Source organism: Theropithecus gelada, chromosome 7b (assembly GCF_003255815.1).
Source record: "Theropithecus gelada isolate Dixy chromosome 7b, Tgel_1.0, whole genome shotgun sequence".
NCBI classification, from domain to species: Eukaryota; Metazoa; Chordata; class Mammalia; order Primates; family Cercopithecidae; genus Theropithecus; species Theropithecus gelada.
This window is the reverse complement of record NC_037675.1, coordinates 3,098,761-3,125,866: the sequence shown is the minus strand read 5'-3', so window position 1 is coordinate 3,125,866 and position 27,106 is coordinate 3,098,761. Positions and strand designations below refer to the sequence as shown.

Sequence of the window (27,106 nt, the reverse complement as noted above, 5' to 3'; positions counted from 1 at the left end):
TCCGCCTCCCGGGTTCACGCCATTCTCCTGCCTCGGCCTCCTGATCAGCTGGGACTATGGGCATCTGCCACCATGCCTGGCTAATTTTTTTGTATTTTTAGTAGAGACAGGGTTTCACTGTGTTAGCCAGGATGGTCTCGATCTCCTGACCTCGTGATCCGCCCGCCTTGGCCTTCCAAAGTGCTGGGATTACAGGCTTGAGCCACTGCACCTGGCCATGTCTCACCTTCTCTTTCGCACAATAATCTCCTGGAGAGTAGAGACCCTGTCTCATGTGGTTCTGTGTCCTCATAACCCTAGCTTGCTGTTCATGTATACTTAATATATATCTTTGAGTGAATGTACGTTAGCAGTCTCATTTCGAGCAAGTAATGCAGATCAGTCAGCTTAAGATATGAATCAGCATTCATTGGTAAGTCCAGAGGGGCTTCTTATGGAATTGACAAGAGGAGGGCAGCTGTGCCCAGGCAAGGAATGGAACTAGTACTTGGAAATATCTTGGAACTCTCTCTGTCTTCCACTTCTTATTCAATCCTGAACATCGACTTCCTTTTTCCATCTCTCACTGTAGTGTTTGCTTCTCAGTCCACGTGGCAGAACATGGCTGCTCTACTCTTTTGAAGCTAAATTTCCAGACACAATGGTAGACTGTAGGTCCTAATTCCCAAATACTTGGTCAAATAATTAGCTAGATTAGCTGATTTGCTGTCCATTACTGAACCAATCAACTATGGACAGAGAGATAAGGGATATGTGACAGTAACAGCTGGGAGCTCCTCCTGTGGGTGGGCTGGAAGTGCCCGAGAAGGGGCTGGGCAGACACCTCAGTCGGTGTCACTGCAGTGACAGGGTGGGTAGGAAGGTGTAGATGTGTGGACAGATGGACGATAGGTAAATGAATGAATGGGGGGACAGATAGATGCGTTAGCCATGTTGTCAAATAATCCTAACAGCTCAGGAACCTGAAATGAAAGGAGGGCTCTTGGAAGAGATGCTCATTGTGGGACATGGGGGAGGAGATCTCTGTAGATAGAGCCCTTACTGCAGTTGAGGAAGTAGAACGGGCCACTATAGAAGGAAGCTTATTCCCAGGAGCCAGGGATTTCTGGAAACTCCTTGTCTCCCTTCCCATTAGGAAGCTAGGAAGTTTCTCCTCCATATTTTCCTTCCTACTGCTGAGGGGGAATTGTTTTCAGCTTTGACAGGGACCAGCTTCTAAAAATAAGCTGAGCTATCATACGGTGGCTCTGTTCTTCCAGCAAGCCTGGGGCAGGTGGTCCTGTCCAGTCTCTTCAGGTGGTCTGGAAAGCCATGGCCTCGTATTCTCTCCTCCCATTATTATTATTATTATTATTATTATTATTATTATTATTGAGATGGAGTCTCACTCTATCGCCTAGGCTGGAGTGCAGTGGCAAGATCTTGGCTCACTGCAACCTCCACCTCCTGGGTTCAAGCGATTCTCCTGCCTCAGCCTCCCAAGGAGCTGGGATTACAGGAGGCCGCCACCATGTCTGGGTAATTTTTTTTTGTATTTTTAGTAGAGACTGGGTTTCACCATGTTGGCCAGGCTGGTCTCAAACTCCTGACCTCAGGTGATCTGCCTACCTCAGCCTCCCAAAGTGCTGGAATTACAGGTATGAGCCACGGTGCCTGGCCTCTTCCCATTATTTTGGAACTGGCCTTCCTGCAACCCAATCTCCTGCTTCTTTCTCAGGATACCCAGAGCCAGAGGTGACCTGGTACAAGGATGATACGGAGCTGGACCGCTACTGTGGCTTGCCAAAATATGAGATCACTCATCAGGGCAACCGCCACACACTGCAGCTGTACAGGTGAGGGAGAAGGGCCTGTTTTGCTCTCTCTGCCCTCCCGAGGGCCCTTTGGCTGGGGTCCTGCCCTCAGAAATGGAGTAGTCTAGATGGAGATGCCCAGGCACTCTCTGGGGATGGCGGGCGGGGTTCTGCTGTGTGGTTGAACCACCTGGTGAACCACATCTGCCTTCCAGTGTCTGGGAGCTCCTAAGGCCAGGGTGGGAGTATTCCTGACAGAGAGCTGGTGCAACCAGTGGAGGTCCTGACCTACAGAAATATTTTCCATGAGGTCAGCAGCCAAAAAAAGCAACTGTATCATCATGACTTCACAAGGGGCTGTGTTGGTCACATGCTTCTGAACGGAGCTCTCCTGGACCCCAAGTCTAATCCCTCCTGGGACAGTATGGCCTTGGTCAGCCGCCACCCTTTTGCCAGCCTCAGTTCCCTCAACTGTAATGGAGGGTGTTGTATGTTGTGACGTGTGAGATGGGGCGTGGCACACAGCAGGGCTTGCAGTGGGGAGGGGGAAGCATGTCCGACTCTGAACGGCTCTGGCTGGGGGGTGTGGGGGCTCTCACCTCCCAGGAGGGGAGAGGTGGCACCTCACGCTCCTACCTCTAGGTGTCGAGAAGAAGATGCCGCCATCTACCAGGCCTCTGCCCAGAACAGCAAGGGCATTGTGTCCTGCTCAGGGGTCCTGGAGGTGGGCACCATGACCGAGTACAAGATCCACCAGCGCTGGTTCGCCAAGTTGAAGCGCAAGGCTGCGGCAAAGCTGCGCGAGATCGAGCAGAGCTGGAAGCACGAGAAGGCGGCGCCAGGGGAGGCCGACACGCTGCGCAAGCTCAGCCCCGACCGCTTCCAGCGAAAGCGGCGACTGAGTGGGGCTGAAGCGCTGGACCCCTCGGTCCCTACCAGGGAGCCTGAGGGTGGGACCCTGGCGGTTTGGCAGGAGGGAGAGACTGAGTCTGCTCAGCACTCAGGTTTGGGCCTGATCAACAGTTTTGCTTCTGGAGAAGTGACCACCAACGGGGAGGCTGCCCCCGAGAATGGGGAGGACGGAGAGCATGGCTTGCTCACATACATCTGTGACGCCATGGAGCTGGGGCCTCAGAGAGTCCTCAAAGAGGAGAGTGGGGCCAAGAAGAAAAAGAAAGATGAGGAATCCAAGCAAGGCCTGCGGAAGCCAGAGTTAGAGAAGGCAGCCCGAAGCCGCCTTTCTTCAGAAAACTGCATCCCCAACTCAGACGTGACTGACTCCTGCGGGACTCAGGGGCCCGCGGGCATGGAGCAGGTTCAGACCCAGCCCAGAGGCAGGGCTGCACGGGGGCCTGGGTCCTCTGGCACAGATAGTACCAGGAAGCCAACCTCTGCTGTGGGCACTCCAGACAAGGCCCAGAAGGCCCCTGCCCCGGCCCTGGCCCCTGGCCCGGGCCCGGGCCCAGGCCAGGAAGTGTATTTCTCCTTGAAGGACATGTACCTGGAGAACACCCGGGCAGTCAGACTTCCGGGGGAAGACGGCCCCCAGACCCTGAGTGTCCAGGCGCCTGGAGAGAGTCTCAAGGGGAAGGCACCCATTGGGGCTAGAGATGAGGGGGTGCCTGGTGCTCCTGGCCAGCCCACACACTCCTTCACCCCCCAGCCCACTAGGCCTTTCAACAGAAAGAGATTCGCCCCTCCAAAGCCCAAAGGAGAGGCCACCACCGACAGTAAGCCCATTTCTTCTCTGAGTCAAGCTCCAGAATGTGGGGCCCAGAGCTTAGGGAAGGCCCCACCTCAGGCCTCTGTCCAGGTGCCAACACCCCCTGCCCGGCGGAGACATGGCACCCGGGACAGCCCACTGCAGGGGCAAGCAGGCCACAGGACTCCAGGAGAGGTAAGTGTGGGTGTTGGGTGCCTGGAGGCTGCTCTGGGAAGCTGACCTCATGGAAACTTGCTGCAACTGCTCCAGCAGCCAGTGAGCGGTGGGCTATTTATAGAAAGGGGTGGGGAGGGACTGGAGTGCCAGCTACAGGGACCGCAGGCATGCCCTTCGCCCCAGCCCGTTTCCTGATGCCAGGCATGTGGGCAGCACAGCCTGACTGTGACCCTCTTCTGGGAGTGTAGGAGTTCACAGCCAAGGGGACTGTGCCCTGGAGGGAGATGGAAGAAGATAGTATTCTCTGGGGTGGGAAAGGGGGTCAGTGGAGAGCTTTCTGTGGGCTTTGCTGAGGCAACAGTGTTTCATGGGGGAGATGGAGGAGCAGGTGTGTGCTCTAGTGTACAGCAGGTGGCAACTTGGCTGCTCATGAGATTTTTAACAAAGCTGAATGTCCAGGAAATGCTGGTTAAATCTGGGTTTATCTAAGGTTCTGAAGTCAGGCATACCTATAAGCAAATCTGACTGCCTTAACATGGTGTGATCTGGAGCCAGTTGTAAAACTGGAATAATAATAATAATAATACCTACTTCATAGGGCTGCTGTAAGAATCTGGTGCCCACTAAGAACTAAGTAAGTGGCAGTTGGGATCAGATACGACTATGGTGGGAAACAGAAGAAAAGTGTTTTACTTGATAACAGGAGTGCCATCACCTTCTAGGGAACAGGTAACCCACAGAAAAAAGATGATGTTTTGTGTGGAGACAGGGGTAGTGGAGTGTCCACTCCCCAAAGAGGCAATGGGTGGCAGCATTAAGGAGCTTGAGGGGCGGGATTGAGAGGGCAGGAAAGAAACAATTTGTCCCTTTTGGTTATTGCTTCATGTTTCAGGGGCTTAGAGGGAATTATTTCACAGAGGTTTTGGGAGACAGAGTGTTTTATAGTGGAACAGAAAGAAGACAGTGTTTCTTATGAGTGACAGAAGGAGAAATATTTCAAGAGTGGAGCTGGCTGGGGTGGATAAAATAGATGGAACATATTTACACTGAGAAATACTGGTTATTTATTTGAAATCCCAATTTAACTGGGTGTCTAGTATTTCTTTCTTTGTTTTTTTTGTTTGTTTTTTGTTTGTTTGTTTTTTGAGATGGAGTTGCCCAGGCTGGAATGCAGTACAGTGGTGCGATCTCAGCTCACTGCGGCCTCCAACTCCCAGGTTCAAGCGATTCTTGTGTCTCAGCCTTCCAAGTAGTTGGAATTAAAGGTATGAGGCACCATGCCTGGCTAATTTTTGTATTTTTAGTAGAGATGGGGTTTTGCCATGTTGGCCAGGCTGATCTCGAACTCCTGATCTCAAGTGATCTGCCCACCTCAGCCTCCCAAAATGTTGGGATTACAGGCATGAGCCACCATGCCCAGCGCAGTATTTCTTTTTGCTAAATCTGATAACCTTAAGTGGAGACAGCCTCTGGTTTTGGTGAGAACTAAGATGAGACTTTCTTGGGGTAGAGGAAGCAGGAGTTTTGGATCCGGGAATGGCTTCATGGGGGAACAGGAGGAAAGCAGTGTTTCCCAGGGATAGGGACAGAGGACAGGTGGTTTCTCGGAGCAGTGAAGGGAAGCACATGAGGGACAAGCTGATACAGCACCTTGCAGAGAGCAAAGGGGAGCAAAGGGGAAAGGATGCTTTGTGGAGAACAGGAGGGGCTTTCCCACGGAGAGAACTTTCATGGCGGGAAGGAGAGAAAGACTAGTTTCAAGGGTGACCATGGGAAATGGTTTTATTTCATGGGTGCTAAGGTCAGACTGTAGGAACAGTAGTTCAGAGGGCTTTGGAGTGGAACAAACCTCAGGGACTTCAAACTAGACTTTCTGGAACCTGTTCCTGACTCTTGCCCCCCTCATGCCTGGTCTCACGTAGTTTTGGCCAATGGAGTGGTAAGTTCACAGTGGCCCAGGGAAGGCTTTGTAGGGCTGCTGCACATGCCTAACAGCCCACAGGCTGGACAGCAGGGCCTTTTGGAAGAGATGGCTCTCATAGGCCCTCATAGCTCATTTAGGAAGGGACCAGCCTGTTGGCCAAGTTAGTGTGCAAATCTAGCTTCTCTGCCTAAAGGGTGAGGAACCGCATACCAGATGGTGGCATCCTCCTGGTAGGGCCAGAGGAGGAAGTACCAGCCCCCTCTTCCTTGCCTCTCAAAGGTAGGAGGAGGGGCTCAGGCAGTGTGGTAACTGAGAAGTTGTCTGTGTTGGTTCCACTGCTCCTACAAAAACCTCATGGTTAGGCCAGGCGTGGTGGCTCACGCCTGTAATCCCAGCACTTTGGAAGGCCGAAGCAGGTTCATCACTTGGGGTTAGGAGTTTGAAACCAGCTTGGCCAACATGGTGAAACCCCATCTTTACTAAAAATACAAAAAATTAGCCGGGTATGGTGGCATGTGCCTGTAATTCTGGCCACTTGGGTGGCTGAGTCAGGAGAATTGCTAGAACCTGGGAGGCGGAGGTTGCAGTAAACCGAGACTGCGCCACTGCACTCCAATCTGGGCTACAGAGACTCTGTCTTAAAAAAAAAACCAAACCAAAAAAAAAAAAACAAAAAAACCACCCACAGATACAGAACAAAGCCAAAAACCTTTTTTTTTTTTTTAACTTAAAAAAATTGTTAAATAGGTCATACATGTGAAACACGTTTAACATCTATGTATGTATACTTTTTTTTTTTTTTTTTTTTTTGAGACGGAGTCTCGCTCTGTCGCCCAGGCTGGAGTGCAGTGGCCAGATCTCAGCTCACTGCAAGCTCCACCTCCTGGGTTTACGACATTCTCCTGCCTCAGCCTCCCGAGTAGCTGGGACTACAGGCGCCCGCCACCTCGCCCGGCTAAGTTTTCGTATTTTTTAGTAGAGACGGGGTTTCACCGTGTCAGCCAGGATGGTCTCGATCTCCTGACCTCGTGATCTGCCCGTCTCAGCCTCCCAAAGTGCTGGGATTACAGGCTTGAGTATGTATACTTTTAAGCTGTTGCTTTTTAGTGGATGAATTTGATTTTTTTTTTTTTATTTGGGACAGGAACTTGCTTTGTTTGTCACCCAGGCTGGAGTGCCGTGGTGCGATCATGGCTCACTGCAGTCTCAACCTCCTGGGCTCAAGCGATTCTCCTGCCTTAGCCTCCCAGGTTCCATGCCCGAGACTACAGGCGTGTGCTGCGATGCCTGGCTATTTTTTTCTTTTTTAAAAAATTTTGTGTAGAGACAGGGTGTTGTCATGTTGCCCAAGCTGGTCTCGAACTCCTGGGCTCCAGTGATCCTCTCACCTTGGCCTCCCAAAGTGCTGCTATTACAAGTGTGATAAAACAGCCTGGTCTGTTTTTTCATACTCTCATCCTGCCAAATTTTTTTGAAAAAACAGTTATATTTTTATTATTAAAAAAATGGTCATAGTAGAAAATATGGAGGAAACTCTGAAAACTTGAAGTAGAAAGTAAGGCCAGGCACAATGATGCCTGTCATCCCAGCACTTTGGGAAGCCAAGGCGGGTAGATCACCTAGGTCAGGAGTTCAAGACCAGCTTGGCCAACATGGTGAAACCCCATCTCTACTAGAAAAAATACAAACAAAATTTAGTTGGGGGTGGTGGTGGGTGCCTGTAATCCCAGCTACTCAGGAGGCTGAGGCAGGAGAATCACTTGAACCCAGGAGGCAGAGGTTGCTGAGATTGCACCATTGCACTCCAGCCTGGGCAACAAGAGCAAAACTCCATCTCAAAAAAGAAGAAATAAAGAAAGAAAAAAGAAAGTAAAAATCCACCTATTATCTACCATCCAGAGATGATTATCACCCAAGAGATGAAGGGACATCTTGGTGTATCTACCAATCTTTTTATGTGTATATGTAGTTTATGTAGGTTTTTACACTTTTGTTTTTGTTTTTTTTTTTTTTTTTTTTTTTTTGAGACAGAGTCTCGCTCTGTCTCTGGAGTCTGCGTGGTCTCAGCTCACTGTAACCTCCGCTTCCCGGGTTCAAGCGATTCTCCTGCCTCAGCCTCCAGAGTAGCTGGGATTAGAGGCACCTGCCACCACGCTTGAGTAATTTTTTGCATTTTTAGTAAAGACGGGGTTTCACCATGTTGGCCACGCTGGTCTCAAACTCCTGACCTCAGGTGATCTGCCTGCCTCAGCCTCCCAAAGTGCTGGAATTACAGGTGTGAGCCAGTGCGCTGGCCTTTTTAACCATTTAATATGCATTTTATTCTGATCCAGTTTTATATCCTGCTTTCTTTCTTTCTTCTTCTTTTTTTTTGTTTTTTTTTAGATGGAGTCTTGCTCTGTAGCCCAGGCTGGAGTACAGTGGCATGATCTCAGCTCACTGCAACCTCAACCTCCTGGGTTCAAGCGATTCTCCCACCTCAGCCCCTTAGTAGCTGGGATTATAGGCACATACCACCATGCCTGGCTAATTTTTGTATTTTTAGTAGAGACGGGGTTTCACCCTTTTTGGCCAGGCTGGTCTTGAACTCCTGACCTCATGATCTGCCTTAGCCTCCCAAAGTGCTAGGATTAAAGGCATGAGTATCCTGCTTTCTTCTCATCATTTCATGAGCATTTGCCATGATTTCTAAAAAATCTTCAAAAGAACTTTATTTTTAATGACTATATAAGATGGTATAGTACAAATATTTTAACCTTTTTTTCATAGTTTTTATGCTTTCCTTCCCTGGTCTTAGATTAAGTAGTAATCTGTATTTTTGCTAATTTTTGTTGTTTGAATTCTTTCATTTGATTTTTAAGTTAATCTGAAATGTATTTGGGTGTATAATATAGCATCAGTCTCTGGCTTGATTTTTGACTAATAGGTCATTTTCCTCAACATTATTTGTGGAATATTCAAACCATATCTATTATTTAGTTTTTCTTTCCTGATACACTAATTCTTATACATACTAGAGCCAATTTTAATTCCTACATATACATCTGTCATAATGCATTCATCTGTGTGTTGATTTTTTATAAGACAATCTTGTTTGAATTTTTACAGGTTTGCTTTCTGGCAGGGCAAGTTCTTCTCTTACACTCCTTTAAAATTTTTTCTTAACTATTATCTCTTGTTTATTCCTCTAGGAAAACTATAGAATCATTGTTTGAAATTCTCCAAACTCCTAGATACCATTGTTTTTTACTTTATAATTTTTTGTTCACCATTTTTTAAATAGTCATGAATTACATTTAACAAGATTATAAAGCCTGTTAAATCCTTTTGTGGATAACTAAAGGCATATTTGTATTTTGAATGGGCTTTTAGTAAAACTTTGGAAGAACCAATACCTTAGTATTTAGCCTTCTCATTTGGGACCACAGTCTCCATTTCCATGATCCAAATCTTCTTTCTCATCTCTCTTTTTAAGTTCTGTTTGTTTTTTAATTCATTTGAGCCCAGCGTGTCTCTTGTTAGGGTTTGTTACTTTCAGGGTCCCTGTTTCTGGGATATTATGCCAGTGCCCTCTTACTCCGTCTTGATTTTCTTTCCTGGGAATAGGGGTACCTCTGGAAGCTCGAGTTAGGCGTCTCTCATGGGTATGGGTGAGGAACAGATGGTAGAGCTGGGGCATCTTGAGTTGTTAAGAATGTCTGCTTCTCCTCCAGCCCAGGCATGCTGTTCACACAGCTCTCTCTCTGGGCAGGAGGTAGCTGATGAATGGAAACTAGCCTTCAGTGCCCTCAAAGTCTGCTTTTTATGAGATTTTTTTTTCTGGGACTGCCTCAGATCTCTGGAGCTGAGGTACATAGGGGAACATGGTAGAATGCACCATCTGCCAAAATCCTTGGAGAGGACCATGTAGGTGTGGGAGAGCCCTGCTGAATGCTTTGAGACCTAAGTGTCTCTTTTCGAGAAGCCTTGAAGGTCCTGAGGATGATCTTCCAAAAGCATGGGAACTCTCCTCTCACAATCAGGGCTCTTTAGTTTTCAGGGAGGACATGGATATAAATATCTTTTGAGAGCTGCTGAATTGAGGGAGATTGAGGAGAGACATGATCCTTGCCTTGAAGAATTATCTACTGAATTGAGGGGACTGGACTCACTAGAAAGAAGTGCAAAGAGGATGTGGTGAATGATGACAACAGAGGACTTTCAGAGAGGGAGAATGGTGTGGTCTGGAGTCACCAGTGAAGGCATCTAGAAAGAGGCCAGACTCGTTGGCATCATGTATAGATTTATTATGGGAAATGCCATATTAAAAAAATTAATATAATTTTAAAATATAAAAGATAATATTCTCAGGTGGAAAGGAATTAGCTGAAAGAGAAAAAGGAAGACATTCTGGGAAGGATGAATAGCATGAAACAAAGGTGAGATTGTGGGCTAGAGAGGGAATGTAAAACCATCCTATCCTAATTTTGATGCCTAAATGCATTGAAAGCTTCTCAACATTTTTTCTTCCTTTCTATGTCTTGTGTACTGCTTTGGTTTGTTTAGCACCAATTGTAACATTATCTAAGGCCAGGAGTGACACAGAAAAGGAAGAGAACTAACAGTTATTCAATATCAGCTTCTGGTAGTGCTGGGTTAGATAATTCAACTACTGAGGACAACTAGAAAAGCTAGGCAAAATATAAAAATATCTGCTTGAAGGCACTGGAGAGCTGACAAAGTGAAGAATTACTGGGCCAGGATCTGGGAGGAGATAGAAATCTAGAATGGTAGTCCCAGCATTTGACACAGCTTTTGTCCTGGGAGGTATTTCTTATGCCAGAAGAGGAGAATGAGAGACTGAGCAATAGTTTAGATAGTCTCATGAGACTAAGGAGACAAAAATTAGAGCCCATGGTCTCAAGAGTGGGAGCCCTTGTAAGCCCCCTGGGTTTTGGGTTGGGACCCTGAAGGTTTGTACCCTAGGAGAAAGGGGAATCAAGTAAATTACTCTCACAGTATTGAGGTATTGATGAGCTCCAAGTCATGTGGTAAGAAATATCTCAATCCCTGAAATTAGAATTAGGTGGTTCAAGATACTTAGTGCCCTCAGGCACCTGGCAGAAGCAAACAAAAATCATATCTGGGGATGACAGCATCATCTTAAGCCTCAAATTATTTTTAAAAAGTATTTCAAATGTAATATTCAGCATGAAATGAAGATAAGTCCCCAAAAGATAGAAATTGGCCCACAGGTTGCTGGGCACACTGGCTCATGCTTGTAATCTCAGTACTTTAGGAGGCTGAGATGGGCGGATCACTTGAAGCCAGGAGTTCGAGACCAGATGTAAACATTGACATGGGCAGAGAGAGCTCCAGAAGCTCTCTAGATCAGACTTCAGGAATGGAAAAGAGATTTCTTGGCAGTGACAGTGGTAGCAGTAGAGGTCACAGGCGCCTAAAACTTTGAGAGAAGAGAATCTTCCCTCTCCATTCAGAGGAGCTGTGATCCTAAGAGTGGGACAAGCCCCTGTTCCTTTTTTTTTTCTCCTGGGTCTCTTCCTTGATGCAGATCACACACTCATGTGTGAAAGTATGTGGCAGAGAGGGGTAAAAGAAGCTCCAGCTATTTGGCCAGAGGACTGAAAAAGGGGGCCCTATGGGGGAAACTATGGAGAGGGAAAAGCTTGGGAAAATGACCTCTGAGAATCATTAATGACCTCTGGGTTTATAAACTCTTTTTACATTTCTGGGCTCATTCCCAAGCTGTTCCTGCATGGATCTGATTCTGAAGAGCATATGAAAAACTTTGAGAATGAAATACTTGGAGAATAAAACACTTTGAGAATAAAAACACTAATGAACCATCATTCAAGTCCCACACTGGCCACTGGGTGGCACACACACATGGCGGATCCAAATAGCCCTGCAGGCCGGGTGTGGTGGCTCATGCCTGTAATCCCAGCACTTTGGGAAGCCGAGGCAGGCAGATCACTTGAGGTCAGGAGTTCGAGACCATCGTGGCTAACACAGTGAAACACTTTCTCTACTAAAAATACAAAAAATTAGCCAGGCATGGTGGCACATGCCTGTAGTCCTACCTACTTGGGAGGCTGAGGTGGGAGAATTGCTTGAACCCAGGAACCTGGGAGGCAGAGGTTGCAGTGAGCTGAGATTGTGCCATTACACTCCAGCCTGGGTGACAGAGTAAAGCTTCATCTCAAAAACAAGACAACAACAATAAGAAAACCCCAAATAGCACCGGAAAGGCTTGGAAAATATAACCGAGATTGAAGCTATAACCTCAGAGGCCTGAATGAAATTTGTAGCCTGAACACAACTAGGTAGATTGCCTTCCAAGACAAAGATGTTAATACTCTCCATAAGATTTAAACAAGAATCAGAGTCTTGTAATATTTAAAATATCCAAATACAATAAAAGTTATATGGCATATGAAAAATCATGAAAATCTCCACTTGCATGGAAAGACAATCAAAGAGTACCAATGCCACAGTGACACAGATGTTAGAATCATCTGACTTTAAAATCATCTGACTTTACTATAAAAATGTGGCAAGTGGCCGGGCGCGGTGGCTCAAGCCTGTAATCCCAGCACTTTGGGAGGCCGAGACGGGCGGATCACGAGGTCAGGAGATCGAGACCATCCTGGCTAACACGGTGAAACCCCGTCTCTATTAAATACAAAAAAACTAGCCGGGCGAGGTGGCGGCGCCTGTAGTCCCAGCTACTTGGGAGGCTGAGGCCGGAGAATGGCGTGAACCCGGGAGGCGGAGCTTGCAGTGAGCTGAGATCCGGCCACTGCACTCCAGCCTGGGTGACAGAGCGAGACTCCGTCTCAAAAAAAAAAAAAAAAAAAAAAAATGTGGCAAGTAAGGGTAAATACTCTGGAAACAAATGGAAAGATAGAGTCTCAGCAAAGAGGTAAAAGACTAGCCTGGGGAACATGGCAAAACCCTGTCTTTACAAAAAATACAAAAAAATTAGCTGGGTGTGGTGGCATGTGCATGTAGGCTGAACTATTTGCAGGGCTGAAGTGGGAGGATCACTTGAGCCTAGAATGTTGAGGGTGCAGTGAGCCAAGATCACACCACTGCACTCCAGCCTGGACAAAGTGAGACCCTGTCTCAAAAGAAAAAAAAAAAAAAGAAAAAGAAAAGGTAAAAGATATGAAGAACCAAATATCAATTTTATTTTATTTTTATTTTTTATTTTTTTGAGACAGAGTTTTGCTCTTGTTGTCCAGGCTGGAATGCCTGGCACACTGCAGTGGCATGATCTCAGTTCACTGCAACCTCCACCTCCTGGGTTCAAGAGATTCTCCTGCCTCAGCCTCCTGAGGGAGTAGTTGGGATTACAGATGTGTGCCACTACACTTGGCTAATTTTGAATTTTTAGTACAGATGGGGTTTCACTGTGTTGGCCAGGCTGGTCTTGAACTCCTGACCTCAGGTGATCCACCCACCTCAGCCCCAAATATCAATTTTAGAACTGAAAATTACAATAACTGAATAAAAAGACTCACTGGTTGAGCACAACAACAGAATGATAGATGACAGGGAAAAGTCAGTGAACTTGAAGTTAAAGCAATAGAAATTATTCAATCTGAACACATAAGCCCACACAGAGAGAGAGAGAGAGGAAGGGAGGGAGAGAGAGGGGGAGGGAGAGAGAGAGAATCAGAAAAATCAGTGAACAGAGCCTCAGAGACTTGTGGTGCAGTATCAAAAAGTCTAACACTTGTGTCACTGGATAATCAGAAAGAGAAAGAACAGTGGTGCAGAAAAAAAAATACGTAAAGGAATAATGGCTGAAAACTTTCAAAATTTGGCAAAAGTCACAAACCTATAGATCAAGAAGTTCAGCAAACCCTAAACAGGAAAAGCCCATAGAATTCCACATCCAGAAACCTCATAGCCAAACTGTTGGAAAGTAAAGACAATGAAAAATTCTTGGAAGTAGCCAGAGAAACGTAATACATTATTTATAGGGGAGCAATGATTTGAATGACTGCAGATTTCTCATCAGAAACAATGGAGGCCAAAAGGAAGTGGAACAACATATTTTTTTAATGCTGAAAAAAAAAGAACTTTCAACCTATAATTCTACATTTAGCAAAAATATCTTGAAATATTGAAAGTGAAATAAAGACATTCTCAGATAATGGAAAAAACAAGAGACTACATTGTCAGCAGACCTGTTCTAGAAGAATTGCTAGTCTGGGAGCTGTGGCTCATGCCTGTAATCCCAGCATTCTGGGAGGCTGAGACAGACTCACCTGAGGTCATGAGTTCGAGATCAGCCTGGCCAACATGGTGAAACCTCTTCTCTACTAAAAATACAAAAAAAATTTGCCAGGTTTGGTGGGGAGCACCTATAATCCCAGCTACTTAGGAGGCTCAGGCAAGAGAATCACTTGAACCCAGGAGGCTGAGGTTGCAGTGAACTGAGATTGTACCACTGCATTCCAGCCTGGGTGATAGAGCCAGACTTGGTCTCAAAAAAAAAAAAAAAAAAGGATTGCTAAAGTAAATTTTTCATACAGAAAGGAAATAATACCAGAAGGAAGGAAACCTGAAACATCAAGAATGAAGGAAGGGCAATGGAAATGGTAAATATCCTGATAAATATAATAGATCATTTCATCTTGATTTCTTTAAAATATGTTTGAAGGTAAAAAGTTAAAAAAAATACATTATCTGCTGGAGGTTTTTTAATGCATGCAAATGTAATATATAAGACAAATATAACATAAAGGGGTATAGAGTAAAGAAACCTATATGGTGGTGAGATTACTGTATGGCACTTGAAGTGGTAAAATATTGACTCTAAGTAGACTGTGGAAAGTTAAGTATGTATATTATAAGCCCTAGAGCAACAACAAAAATACTATACAACGAGATATAGTAAAAATCAAACTATATAAGTTAAAGTGGAATACTAAAAGATGTTCTAATCTAAAAGGAGGCAAGAATAGGGAAACACAGGAAGGAAAAACAGAGGAAACAAATAGAAAACAAATAATAAAATTATTGAGCAAAATCTAAACCTATAAATAATTATATTAAATATAAATGGTCTAAACATATCAATTAAATGACAGATTGTGAGACAGGACCAGAAAAACTTTCCCAACTTGATGCTGTTGATAAGAAATCCGCTTCAAATATAATGATATAGATCAGTTACAAGTAAAATAATAGAAAAATATATACCATGCAAACACTAATCAGATGAAAGCTGGAATGGCAATATTAATATCAGACAGAGTAGACTTCTGAGGAAAGAAAATTACTGGCTGGGTACAGTGGCTCACGCCTGCAATCCCAGCACTTGGGGAGGCCAAGGCGGGCAGATCACCTGAGGTCGGGAGTTTGAGACAAGCCTGACCAACATGGAGAAAACCTATCTCTACTAAAAATACAAAAATTAGCCAGGTGTGGTGGTGCATGCCTGTAATCCCAGCTACTTGGGAGGCTGAAGCAGGAGAATCACTTGAACCCAGGAGGCGGAGATTGCATTGAGTTGAGATCATGCCATTGCACTCCAGCCTGGACAACAAGAGCAAAACTCTGTCTCAAAAAAAAAAAAAAAAAAAATTACTAAGGGAAAAATAGTGAACTATCTAATGATAAAAGGGTCAATTCAAGAAGACATAACAATAAAAAATATGTATGCACCTAACAACATACCTTCAAAATACACAAAGCAAAACCTGACAGAACTGAAAAGAGAAATAGAGAAAACAATAATTATAGTTGGAGACTTTAACACTCCTCTCTCAGTAATCAATAGAACTAGTAGATAGAAAATCAGTAAGGATATAAAAGAACTGAATGGCACTATCAACCAACTGTCTAATAGACATATATAGAATACTCTGTGTAACAACAGAATACTCATTCTTTTCAAGTGCATATAAAATATTCACCAAAATAGATCATATCCTGGGTCATAATATAAATCTTAACAAATGTGAAGTAATTGAAATAATACAAAGTATACACTCTGATCAAAATGAAATTAAACTAGAAATCAATGACAGAAAGATAATAGAAAAATTTCTAAACACTTAAAGAACATACTTTTATGGGCCAAGAAAGAAGTCCTAAGGCCAATTAGAAAACATTTTAAATTGAATGAAAGTGAAAATACAACATACCAAAATGTTGGCTGCTGCTAAATCAGTGCCTTGAGGAAAATGTATAGCATTAAAATGTTTATATTAGAAAAGAAAAAAGATCTGAAATATCAATAACTTGAGTTGCTACCTTAGAAAACTAGAAAAAGAAGAGAAAAAAATAAACCCAAAGCAAATAGATAGAAAAGAACAGAAAACAATGAAACTAAAACCGGGAAAACTGTGGAGAAAATAAACCCAAAGCTAATTATTTGAAAAGATAAATAATATCAATAAACCTCTGGCAAGACTTACATAGAAAAAAAAAAAGAAGACACAAAATACAAGTATTAAGAATGAAAGAGGGGCTATCACTCCAGCCCCTGTAAGGATTGACAGGGTGAAAAAAAAAAAAAAAAGACTACTATGAAAAACTACACATAAGTTTAACAACTTATATGGAATAGAGCAATTATTTAAAAATTACAAACTACCAAACTTATGCAAAAGTGACTACCCTGCCCCATCCCTGTTAAGGTCCTGGTTTTGTCCCTTGCTCTCCCAAACCAGCGTTCCAGGGCCATGACCCCTTAGAGGGTTATAAACCATAACACTTTTCATTCGGTTGTTCTTTCCTGTTCTTTCCCTTATTTGTTTGGCACTGTGAAGGATGCAAAGGTGAATAAAACTTTTTATTTTTTATTTTTATGTTTTTATTTGAAGAGACAGGGTCTCACTCTATTGCCCAGGCTGGAGTGCAGTGGTGTGATCATAGCTTACTACAGCTTCCAACTCCTGGACTCAAGCAATTCTCCCACCTCAGCCTCCAGAGTAGCTGGAACTACAGGCATATGCCATCACACCTGGCTAAGTATTTTGTGTTTTTGTAGAGACAGGGTTTTGCTGTGTTGCCAGGCTGGTTTTGAACTTTGGGCCTCAAGCAATTTTCCTACAGTGGCCTCCCAAAGCACTGGGATTCTAGACATGAGCAACCATACCTGGCCATAGACTGAGTCCTTAATATCTGAGAATTTATGAGGGAAGAGGGAAGAAGACAGGATGGCAAATTAAACCTAATATCACTTGTAGTAAAAAAGCTTACATAGAGCCAACTAGGTTCATTCTGCTCACACCATTTTTATTTTTAAGAAATATATGACATTCCTTCTCATATCTTTACACAGTTCCAGATATAGATGTACACACACACACCCACACACACACACACACACCCTCCATCATAATGTTTAGTAAGAGGGGTCAGCCCTTGTAGAATTGTACAGAGAATATTCAGTCATCCACCATGTATTTATTGATTTCCAACTCCTAGGCCTGTACTGGGCCCTCTTCAGAGGGGAAGAGTTCACAGATTAGCAGGTGACATATGCATGAAATAAATAACTACCACACAGAATGGGGGTGTAATGATAGAATTAGGTAAATTTGCTATGGGGGCCACTAACATTTTTTGGGATAGAGGAGAGAACTCAGGAAGTCTTTAAAGAAGAAAAGAAACTTGAATGAGGTCTTCAAGGATGAGAAGGAGTCCTTCAGCAGGGCAAGGAGAAAGGTGAGAATGTCTGGCACAGAAAAAAATACATAAAGGAGTTACAAAATAGCACATTTGTCAGTACAGTTAAGTTAGTGTTGGGCGGAGGGACCCAAGAGATGAACCTGGAGAGACAGATCTGGGACTCTTGCTGAGGGACGGGCCTCACTGATCACACAAGTGTCGATTTCCATATATACTTTCATTTTTAATTGTATTTTTGTTAACTGTATGTCACATGCACAAGGTATAAAATTCAAAAAGTACAAAAGATATATAGAGAAAAAGTCTCCCCACTTCGCTATCCCCACTGCTCAGGTCCTCTTCCTGAAGGCAGTTGCCAAAGCAGGTTCTTTGGGCATCCTTTCAGAGCTGTTTTCTTTAACATTTGAAAATATGTGTGTGTGTCTGTGTATTTTCCACACAAAGGTTGCGTATTATATTTTCTATCCTTTACCCTGCTTTTTTATTTGGATATTTGTTTTATTTATTTGGAATGTAGATATACCATAATTCATTGGATCAGTCCTGTATTGTTGGAATTTAGGTGATTTCTAGTCTATTGCTATCATAAACAATGCTGCAGTAAATATCCTCGTATATAAGTCCATCTGCACATGAAGGTATACCTGTATGATAAATTCCTAGGAATGGAATTTTTGGGTTAAAGAGTATAAGTATTTTTAGTTTTAATAGATAATGCCAAATTGCCATCTGTAGAGGCTGTGCGATGCCTGTAACCCTGGCCAAGAGAGTACAGCAGTCCACCTTATCCACAAAAGATACTTTCCCAGATCCCCAGCAGATGCCTGACCCTGTGGATAGTACCAAACCCTACATATATTATGTTTTTTCTTATACATACACACCTGTGATAAAGTTTAATTTATAAATTAGGCACCATAAGAGATTAACAACCATAATCATAAAATAAAACAGCTATAGTAATATGCTGGTATCACTACTCTTGCACTTTGGGGCCATTTATTAAGTAAAATAATGGTTACTTGCACTCAAGCCCTGAGATACCAGGACGGTTGATCTGGTAACAAGACAGCTACTTAATGGGTAATGGGCAGCCTAGTGTATACCTTGTGGTTATACTGGACAAGGGGTTGTTTCACATCCCAGGTGGGATGGCATGAGATTTTATGATGCTGCTCAGAACAGCGCAAATTTTACAATTTGTTTTTTCTTTTTACTTTGGTTAATCTTTAAAACTCTCCCATGGCAACAATCATGGATTACTATGTCATATAACACCTAAGTCTTAAATCTCCACAGGAAAACGTACCACCATCGAGTGCCATGGCATCCTATAGAGAACTTCCATCTTTGGTCACAGCATTAAGAGCTCTTGGTTTCACAGCCTCTTTGAAATGACCTATAAAATTTATCAATTGTTTCTTTCTGGAATTTTTCATTTAATATTTTCAGACCAAGATTGGCCACAGTTAACTGAAACCATGGAAAGCAAAACCGTAAATAAGAAGGGGCTACTGTGTGATTAAACTTTTTGCTCTTTGAAGCTAGGGTTTTTTGACTTTATCCTGTCAGTGATGGTAAGCCATTGAAAGGTTTTTTAAGAGGGGAGTGTTACAGTCAGGTTTGTGTTTTGGAAAGGTCATTTGGGCTGCAGTGAGGAAAAGAGTTTAGCAGAGGCAAAGACTAAAGTCATGGATATCAATTAGAAGGCTTTACAGTAGTCCAGGCAAGACAGAATTGTTGGCAGCTCCGATTAAGCAGTTTGCAGTGGAGATGAAGGAAATGGATATTGAGATCAAGAAGTAGGTTCAATAGAACTGAGGGATTGATCTGGCTGAGAGTGCGTTCGGAGTGAGGGTAGCTTTCATCAAGAAGTTCTATTTCCATGAGTCTTGTGAACAGCAACAGGCTTGTATGCACAGTCTGCACCTTCTTTGTAGATTTATAGATCTTATGTCTTTAAACATTTTCTAATCCTAGAATATCAAAAGATAAAAAAGAGGCTGTAGTATATTACTAACTGCTGTTTGTTGGCACCAAGGCAGTTTTGTCTGTTAATATCTGGTTGTCAGAGAAGTTGGAAGAGCATCTTTATTAAGATTCTTCAGTCAGGCCGGGTGCAGTGGCTCATGCCTATAATTCCAGCACTTTTGGAGGCTGAGGCGGGTGGATCATTTGAGGCCAGGAGTTCAAGACCAGCCTGGCCAACAGAGCGAAACCCCATCTCTACTAAAAAATACAAAAATTAGCTGGGTGTGGTGGCACACACCTGTAATCCCAGCTATTCACGAGGCTAAGGCAGGAGAATCGCTTGAACCCAAGAGGTAAAGGTTCCAGTCAGCCAAGATCATGCCAGTGCACTCCAGCCTGGATGACAGAGCAAGACTCCATCTCAAAAGAAAAAAAAAAAAAAAAAGATTCTTCAGTCAGCCTGTAGTCCCAGCTATTTGGGAGGCTGAGGTGGGAGGATAACTTGAGCCCAATAGGTTGAGGCTATAATCCTGCCTGTGAATAGCCACTGCATGCCAGTCTGGGCAAGATGGCAAGGACCTATCTCAGAAAAAAAAAAATCCTTCAGTCAGACTTATTCCTGATATTTGCCAAACCAATTTTTCCCACATCCATACCATTCATTCAAAATTCTGAATTTAGGCTGGGTGCAGTAGCTCACACCTATAATCCTAGCACTTTAAGAGGCTGAGGTGGGAGCGTTGCTTGAGGCCAGGAGTTTGAAACTACCCTGGCCAACATGGCAAGACCCCATCTCTAATTTTAAAATATAAAATAAATTTAAAAATTAAAAATTTAAAAAACAGAAAATTCCTAATTTAGTAAAGTAACTTTAAATTCTACACTTAATTTACATACATTTTAATTATATATATTTAAAAGTCTTTCATTTTGTGATCTGATTGCTTTGATTTTGTGTGTGGTTCTGATATTTAAAAATATTTTTATGTTATAATTTCAGTTTTATATAATACCATTAATTATTTCATCTGTTCACTCAGTTTCCACTAATTTTTTATGATGAAAAATAATACAGTGTTTTCACTTTTTCTCTGCATTTTCTTCATTCATCTTCTTTTATATGGGCCAGAGTTTCACTCTTGTTGCCCAAGCTGGAGTGCAATGGTGCAATCTTGGCTCACTGTAACCTCCGCTTCCTGGGTTCAAGCGATTCTCCTGCCTCAGCCTCAGAGTAGCTGGGATTACAGGTGCGTGCCACCATGCCTGGCTAATTTTTTGTATTTTTAGTAGAAACGGGGTTTTACTATGTTAGCCAGGGTGGTCTCAAACTCCTGACCTCAGGTGATCTGCCTGCCTTGGCCTCCCAAAGTGCTGAGATTACAGGTTTGAGCCACTGTGCCCGGCCTTCATTCGTTTTCTATCTCATATTAACCTAAAGTTTGATTTCTAAGTGATTATCTTTATGTAGGTAAATATCCTCTATTTCTGTTACTTGGTTTTTCAGCTTTGAGTAATGTCTTTGGTGCCTGGCTTTTACAGGTGACACACTCAAGGAAGTTACTTCACTTGGTTATTTTCTTCCCCTTTCCACTTTCATGCTGGCTCTGTTGTATCTGTATCGTCAGGGCATAGAACATTGACATTCTGATTTGCCATTCTAAACCCCACTTGATTTTAGTCTTGCTTCTACAGTTATATGTTAATATGCATCAATATATATGTTAATGTAAATGAAATATATTTAGTGCTTATCGTCAGCTCTTTTGCTGTTGTTTCCTCAATCATCTTTTGGTTGACTGCATTCTTCCCTGGTGATTTCCTCAAGCATGGCCTGTGGGAACAGTATTCCTTTAGTCTTTGTATGCTAAAACATAATGTTCTTGGCTTAGCAATTTTCCAGAGGTTTCTTCAGGAGTGTAGTTGCCAGTGTTTTCTGAGATCTGCCTCCTCCATTCCATCTCTTCTCCTTGTCTGCTCTGCTCAGCTCCCGTGTCTTCGGCCAGTTTCCACCCAGGCCTCCATGACCCTGCAGCTCTTGTTGCATGTGGACTTATGGGTTTATAACCATGGGATGAGACCTTTGTCTACAGTAGCTGTGATTTTGCCAGCGTCTTGAGACCTGCTGAACAGCTCCACTCCCCGCGCGCTGAGCTGTGGCCCTGTTTATTTCCCCATATCACTTTGCTCCTCCTCAGCTTCCCAGTGTCTGCATCTGTTGGCTTTTGGAAGCCGTTATCCTTTTGTTTGTTTTTTGAGACTAGGTTTTATTTGCCTCCAGTTCACTAACAAAGGATTTTGCTTTGTTTATTTCATGTTTACTTTAGTGGTTTTGATGATATCTTGGAGGAAAAGAGGCAAATCACTGTTAAACGCCACCATGTTTGACACGAAGTCCTTTAAAAGTGGGTGGCAGTATGATATAACAACAAAGAGCATGGGATTTGGAGCGAAATACACCCAGCTGCAAATCTGAACTCTGCCACTTACTGACTACCTGTTGGTGGACAGATCGCATGCCTTCTTTCATTGTTATCTCTAGAATGGGGCTGATTCTCCTAAGTATTCATACTGTATGAGGAGTAAGTGGGATAATATCATGTACAGGGGCCTAGCATAGTGCTTTGCAAATACATGTTCAAAAGGGTAACATTATAATGTTTCGTTAATTTCCTGGCATAGATGCCATTCAGAATTACTTTAATCCTCTCTGCTTTGATGGCATCCATTATTACCACTCACTCAATGTTACTGGTGGAGGCCGGGACATTGAGGCCATTATTGGGACATCCTTTGGCACTGTCTCACTTCACCCATAATTCTATCCAAGGCAAGTAGTGCCACAGGAGAAGGACTGCTCTGGGAGCCCTGGGGAGAGGATATTCTCCTTCATGTGGTAGGGGTGAGGGGTGGAATAAGCCATGAGCAACGTCTTTCAGGAAAGGCAGGATTTCTTCAGGAAGAGGTGGGAAGGGCAAGAGCTGGGTCTGGATGCTAGATATTCCTCAGTCCAGATACTGAGATCAGAGATTAGGGTGGGCGGGCATGGATGGGGCTTTGGGAATTTGTCACATGTCTTTGCCTCCCAACTTCCAGCAGACCTGAGAAACCAGGCAGCAAGATTCCCATCAGAGCAGTTGTGGATGAGGTCAGAGGAGGCTGGGATGCCAGATTGGAAAGATATCTGAATGTCCATGTAGTTAAATCCTTGCTTTTGTCCCCGTGTTCTCAGGTCCTGGAATGCCAGACAACCATGGCTCCTACTGTGTCGGCCAGCAGCAGCTCTGATGTAGCTTCCATTGGTTGTAGCACCTCTGGAAGTCAAGGTATCTTTGAACCCATGGATATGGAAACCCAGGAGGATGGGAGAACATCTGCTAACCAGAGAACTGGAAGCAAGAAGAATGTGCAGGCAGATGGGAAGATTCAGGTGGATGGAAGGACCAGGGGAGACGGAACACAGATAGCCCAGAGGACATGGGCAGATAGGAAGACACAGGTGTATGCTGGGACACAAGAAAGTAAGAGGCCACAGTCAGACAGGAGTGCACAGAAGGGCATGGTGACACAGGGAAGGGCAGAGACACAGCTAGAAACAACACAGGCAGGTGAGAAGGTACAGGAAGACAGGAAGGCCCAGGCAGATGAGGGCACACAGGAAGACAGAAGGATGCAGGAAGAGACGGGGATGCAGTCAGCAGGGAGTGCACCCACAGCCACGGAAGGTCAGTCAAAGCAGGAGGCAGTGACCAGCCTTGGCCCACCATCCAGAACCCCCGAACTCCCACCTACAGAGGGTCCTAGAGCTCCTCTGAGTATTGAATGTTTTACACAGATCCCAGAAGGGTCTTGTATCCCAGAAAAACCTGGTTTCCTGCCCAGATCTGAGGAGGCAGCAGTAACAGCCTCCAGGAACCATGAGCAAACTGTGCTGGGTCCCCTGTCAGGGAACCTCATGCTCCCAGCACAACCGCCCCATGAAGGGAGTGTGGAGCAGGTGGGAGGAGAGAGATGCCAAGGGCCACAGTCATCAGGGCCAGTCGAGGCCAAGCAGGAGGACAGCCCGTTCCAGTGCCCCGAGGAGGAGCAGCCAGGGGGAGTGCCGTGTGTGGATCAGGGTGGCTGTCCTCCAGCTGGCCTGAGCCAGGAGGTACCCACAATGCCTTCTCTTCCTGGAACTGGGCTGACTGCTAGCCCAAAGGAGGGGCCGAGCAGTACCCTGACTTATCAGCACAGGAGCACAGCTGCCTTCCTGCCCTCTGAGGATCAGGCCCTGATGAGTTCTGCCCCAACACTGCACCTGGGGCCGGGGACCCCCACTCAGAGTCACCCACCAGAAACCATGGCCACCAGCAATGAGGGGGCCTGTGCCCAGGTATCAGATGTGGAGGGGCGGACCCCAGGTCCCCGGAGCTGTGACCCTGGCCTCATAGATTCCCTGAAGAACTACCTGCTTCTGCTGTTAAAGCTGTCCAGCACAGAGACGAGTGGAGCAGGGGGAGAGTCCCAGGTCGGGGCAGCTACCGGAGGTCTGGCGCCCTCAGCCACTCTGACACCCACTGTGGAAGTGGCTGGGTTGAGTCCCCGGACATCGAGGCGTATCCTGGAGCGTGTGGAGAACAACCACCTGGTGCAGAGTGCACAGACCCTGCTACTGAGCCCCTGTACCTCCCGCCGCCTCACTGGCCTCCTGGACCGCGAGGTGCAGGCTGGCCGCCAGGCCCTTGCTGCTGCCCGAGGCTCCTGGGGTCCTGGTCCCAGCTCCCTCACTGTCCCTGCCATTGTGGTAGACGAGGAGGGCCCTGGACTGGCCTCAGAAGGAGCCAGTGAGGGTGAGGGAGAGGTTTCCCTTGAGGGGCCTGGCCTCCTGGGGGCCTCTCAGGAGAGCAGCGTGGGTGATCGGCTGGGGGAGGCAGGTGGGCAGGCAGTCCCTGGGCCGGGACCCTCAACAGAGAGCATAGCCCAGGAACCCTCCCAAGAGGAGAAGTTCCCCGGGGAGGCTCTGACAGGTCTCCCGGCAGCTACACCTGAGGAACTGGCTCTAGGGGCCCGGAGGAAGAGATTTCTCCCTAAGGTCAGAGCAGCAGGAGATGGGGAGGCGACCACACCTGAAGAAAGGGAGAGCCCCACGGTTTCCCCCCGGGGGCCCAGGAAAAGCCTGGTGCCTGGGTCCCCAGGGACTCCAGGGCGGGAGAGACGCTCCCCTACGCAGGGCAGAAAGGCGACCATGCTGGAGGTGCCTCGGGCAGAGGAGGAGCTGACGGCAGGAGACCTCAGCCCCAGCCCCAAGGCTGGCGGTCTGAACACAGAGCTGGCCCTGGATGAAGGCAAGCAGGAGACACTGGCCAAGCCCAGGAAAGCCAAAGACCTGCTGAAAGGTGAGCAATGGGGAGGGAGGCGGGGGGTGACTTCACAGGACAGGGCCGCCATGGAGCCACGGACAGCACACCGCTGCTGCTGCTAACAGCACCACCCGATGACAGATAGCATATCCCTCCTCAGGATTCACAAATTACCTTGGTAAAGGTACCCTTCTCTCACAGCCTTTGGAATCTGAAAGGCCTAGTTCTTGTTTTGCTTCTGCCACTCCATAGAGTGGAGATAATAGTACCACCTTTGCAATGGCGTGAGGCTTAAATGGGATGGAATGGGTAAAGTGCTTAGCATAGGGCCTGGCTTCCTGGCTTCAGTAGTGTTCTAGTTCTCCATCATCACCAATTCCCCTTTACAGAGTTGTCGCATGATTACAGAGTGGTGGGGACAGGATTCAAATGCAGGCTTCTAGAGTTAGGGACCTAGAATGCAAACTGAAGTTCCTGTCTCAACTGCTGTCTGGGTCCTCAGCTGGGAGCCCCTCCCAGCCTGGGGTCAAGGTGGAGTAGGGGCTTCTGTCTAGCTGAGATGTGTGCTTTGGGGGTCAGGGCAGAAGCCTGAGATATAGGCAGGAGGCACCTGGGGGCTATGAGGCACCTTGGTAGGTCTGTGTGGAGACTTGAATCCTGTTTTCTCCCAGCCTTTCCCACCAAGGACACCCAGGAAAGCAAGGATATGGCCAGAGGAGAGGTGGTGTTCCCCTCTTGACTGGACCCTGCTCTCAGCCCCACAGGTCATCCGGAAGATTCGGGTGGAGCAGTTTCCTGATGCCTCCGGTAGCCTGAAACTCTGGTGCCAGTTTTTCAACATTCTTAGTGACTCAGTCTTGACATGGGCCAAGGATCAGTGCCCAGTGGGCGAGGTGGGCAGGAGGTAAGCCAACGATACCACCATCACCTGACCTGGCTCCCTGATTGCAGTAATACTGTTGGGCACTGTCCTAACGCTTTGAGCCTATCGCCTCATTAATCCTCACAATAACCAGGGGAGGTCCTTTTATTTCCATAGTAGAGATGAGAAAATGGAGGCTCAGCATTCTTTAAACCACTTGTCCAAAGCCACACAGCTAGTAAGTGTCAGGACTGCAAACCAGATCTGTGGGCTTCAGTACCAGCTCTTGGCCCTGGAATTGCGCTGCTTCCCCAGAGTTCTCAGAGCTGGGGTTCTCAGCAGCCTCTGAGAGTGGGCTCCAAGGATGCTTAGGACCACAGTCTGCCCCCATGCCATGGCGATGGCCCTTATGAGTAGGGTCTCCAATCTGCAGCGCAGGGGATGAGGGGCCGGCGGCCTTGGCCATCGTGCAGGCCTCCCCCGTAGACTGCGGCGTGTATCGGTGCACCATCCACAACGAGCACGGCTCGGCCTCCACCGACTTCTGCCTCAGCCCTGAGGGTGAGTGTGCCCCGTGGCCCGGGGTCTCAGCCTGGCCTGGCTCCTGGGGGGTGGGCAGCCGTCATCTTTGAGAGAAGGCACTCTCTCAGCACAGCAGCCTGAAGGCGCTGCTTTCTTCTTTTTCTGTATCTAGTGTTGTCAGGATTCATCTCCAGAGAAGAAGGTGAAGGTATGGTGCCCCCCTGGGGAAGGTGGGGTGGTCCTACCCCTGCCATCTGCAGGGAGGACCCTCTTTAAGGGCTTGGAGTCTGATCCCAATCCACATACTGCTCCCTTTTGTCTCCTAGTTTAGGATATGGCTTGGGGAGATGATAGAGGAGGACTGCTGTATCAGAAGGTTGTGGGGGAAGAAGTGGCCAAGGGGGCCACTGCACCGGAGTTAGTTCACCCTTGTGCCCTTTGTCCATGTCAGAGTCTTTGATCCAGGGCAGAACCAGCCACCAGGGCATGTCTTGTCCTGCCAGCTCCTACCCAGGATTTCTCACAGTACTCTGTGGACCCCAGCATTAGATTCACACAGGGAACCTGTTAGAAATGCAGTTTCCTGGTCCCTGCTGCACTGCAGACATCTTTAATGACCTAGGAAGGACCTAGGAACATTGCATTTTCAGCAAACTCCCTGGTGATCATGAAATACCCGCAAAGTTTGACACACATTTGAAGGGCTCAAATAGGGATGGATATGTACTGCTCCTGCAAGAGACAGGCTAAGGCTTGGGACTGTGAAGGCAACCAGTGATGAAAAGATGTTTAGAGCTGTACTTGCTAACAAATGCATTAATTCCTTCATTCACTCACTCTTTTAATCACTCATTTATCCAACTAGTGACTTTGTTTTGAGATGGAGTCTCACTGCCACCCAGGCTGGAGTGCAGTGGCTTGATCTTGGCTCACTGCAACCTCTGCTTCCTGGGTTCAAGCAATTCTCGTGCCTCAGTCTCCCCAGTAGCTGGGATTACAGATGTGTACCACCACACTCAGCTCATTTTTGTATTTTTAGTAGAGACAGGTTTCACCATGTTTGCCAGTCTGGTCTCAAACTCCTGACCTCAAGGGATCCGTCTGCGTTGGCCTCCCAAAGTGCCAATTAGTGACTTTTGTTTAGTAATCAAATAAAGTTTAATC

The 27,106-nt window shown here is 45.8% G+C and overlaps 1 protein-coding gene and 1 pseudogene across 1 annotated transcript in view; one reads left to right on the top strand and one right to left on the bottom strand.

Annotated features, from left to right (window-relative positions):
• ALPK3 (alpha kinase 3) overlaps nucleotides 1-27,106 on the top strand; it is a 60,502-nt gene that overhangs the window by 21,022 nt on the left and 12,374 nt on the right. Inside the window, 6 exon segments of the mRNA XM_025392047.1 lie at nucleotides 1,718-1,835; nucleotides 2,436-3,690; nucleotides 22,449-24,594; nucleotides 25,315-25,462; nucleotides 25,854-25,981; nucleotides 26,115-26,150. Coding sequence (XP_025247832.1) covers nucleotides 1,718-1,835; nucleotides 2,436-3,690; nucleotides 22,449-24,594; nucleotides 25,315-25,462; nucleotides 25,854-25,981; nucleotides 26,115-26,150 — 3,831 coding nt within the window.
• LOC112629596 lies at nucleotides 18,532-18,649 on the bottom strand (annotated as a pseudogene).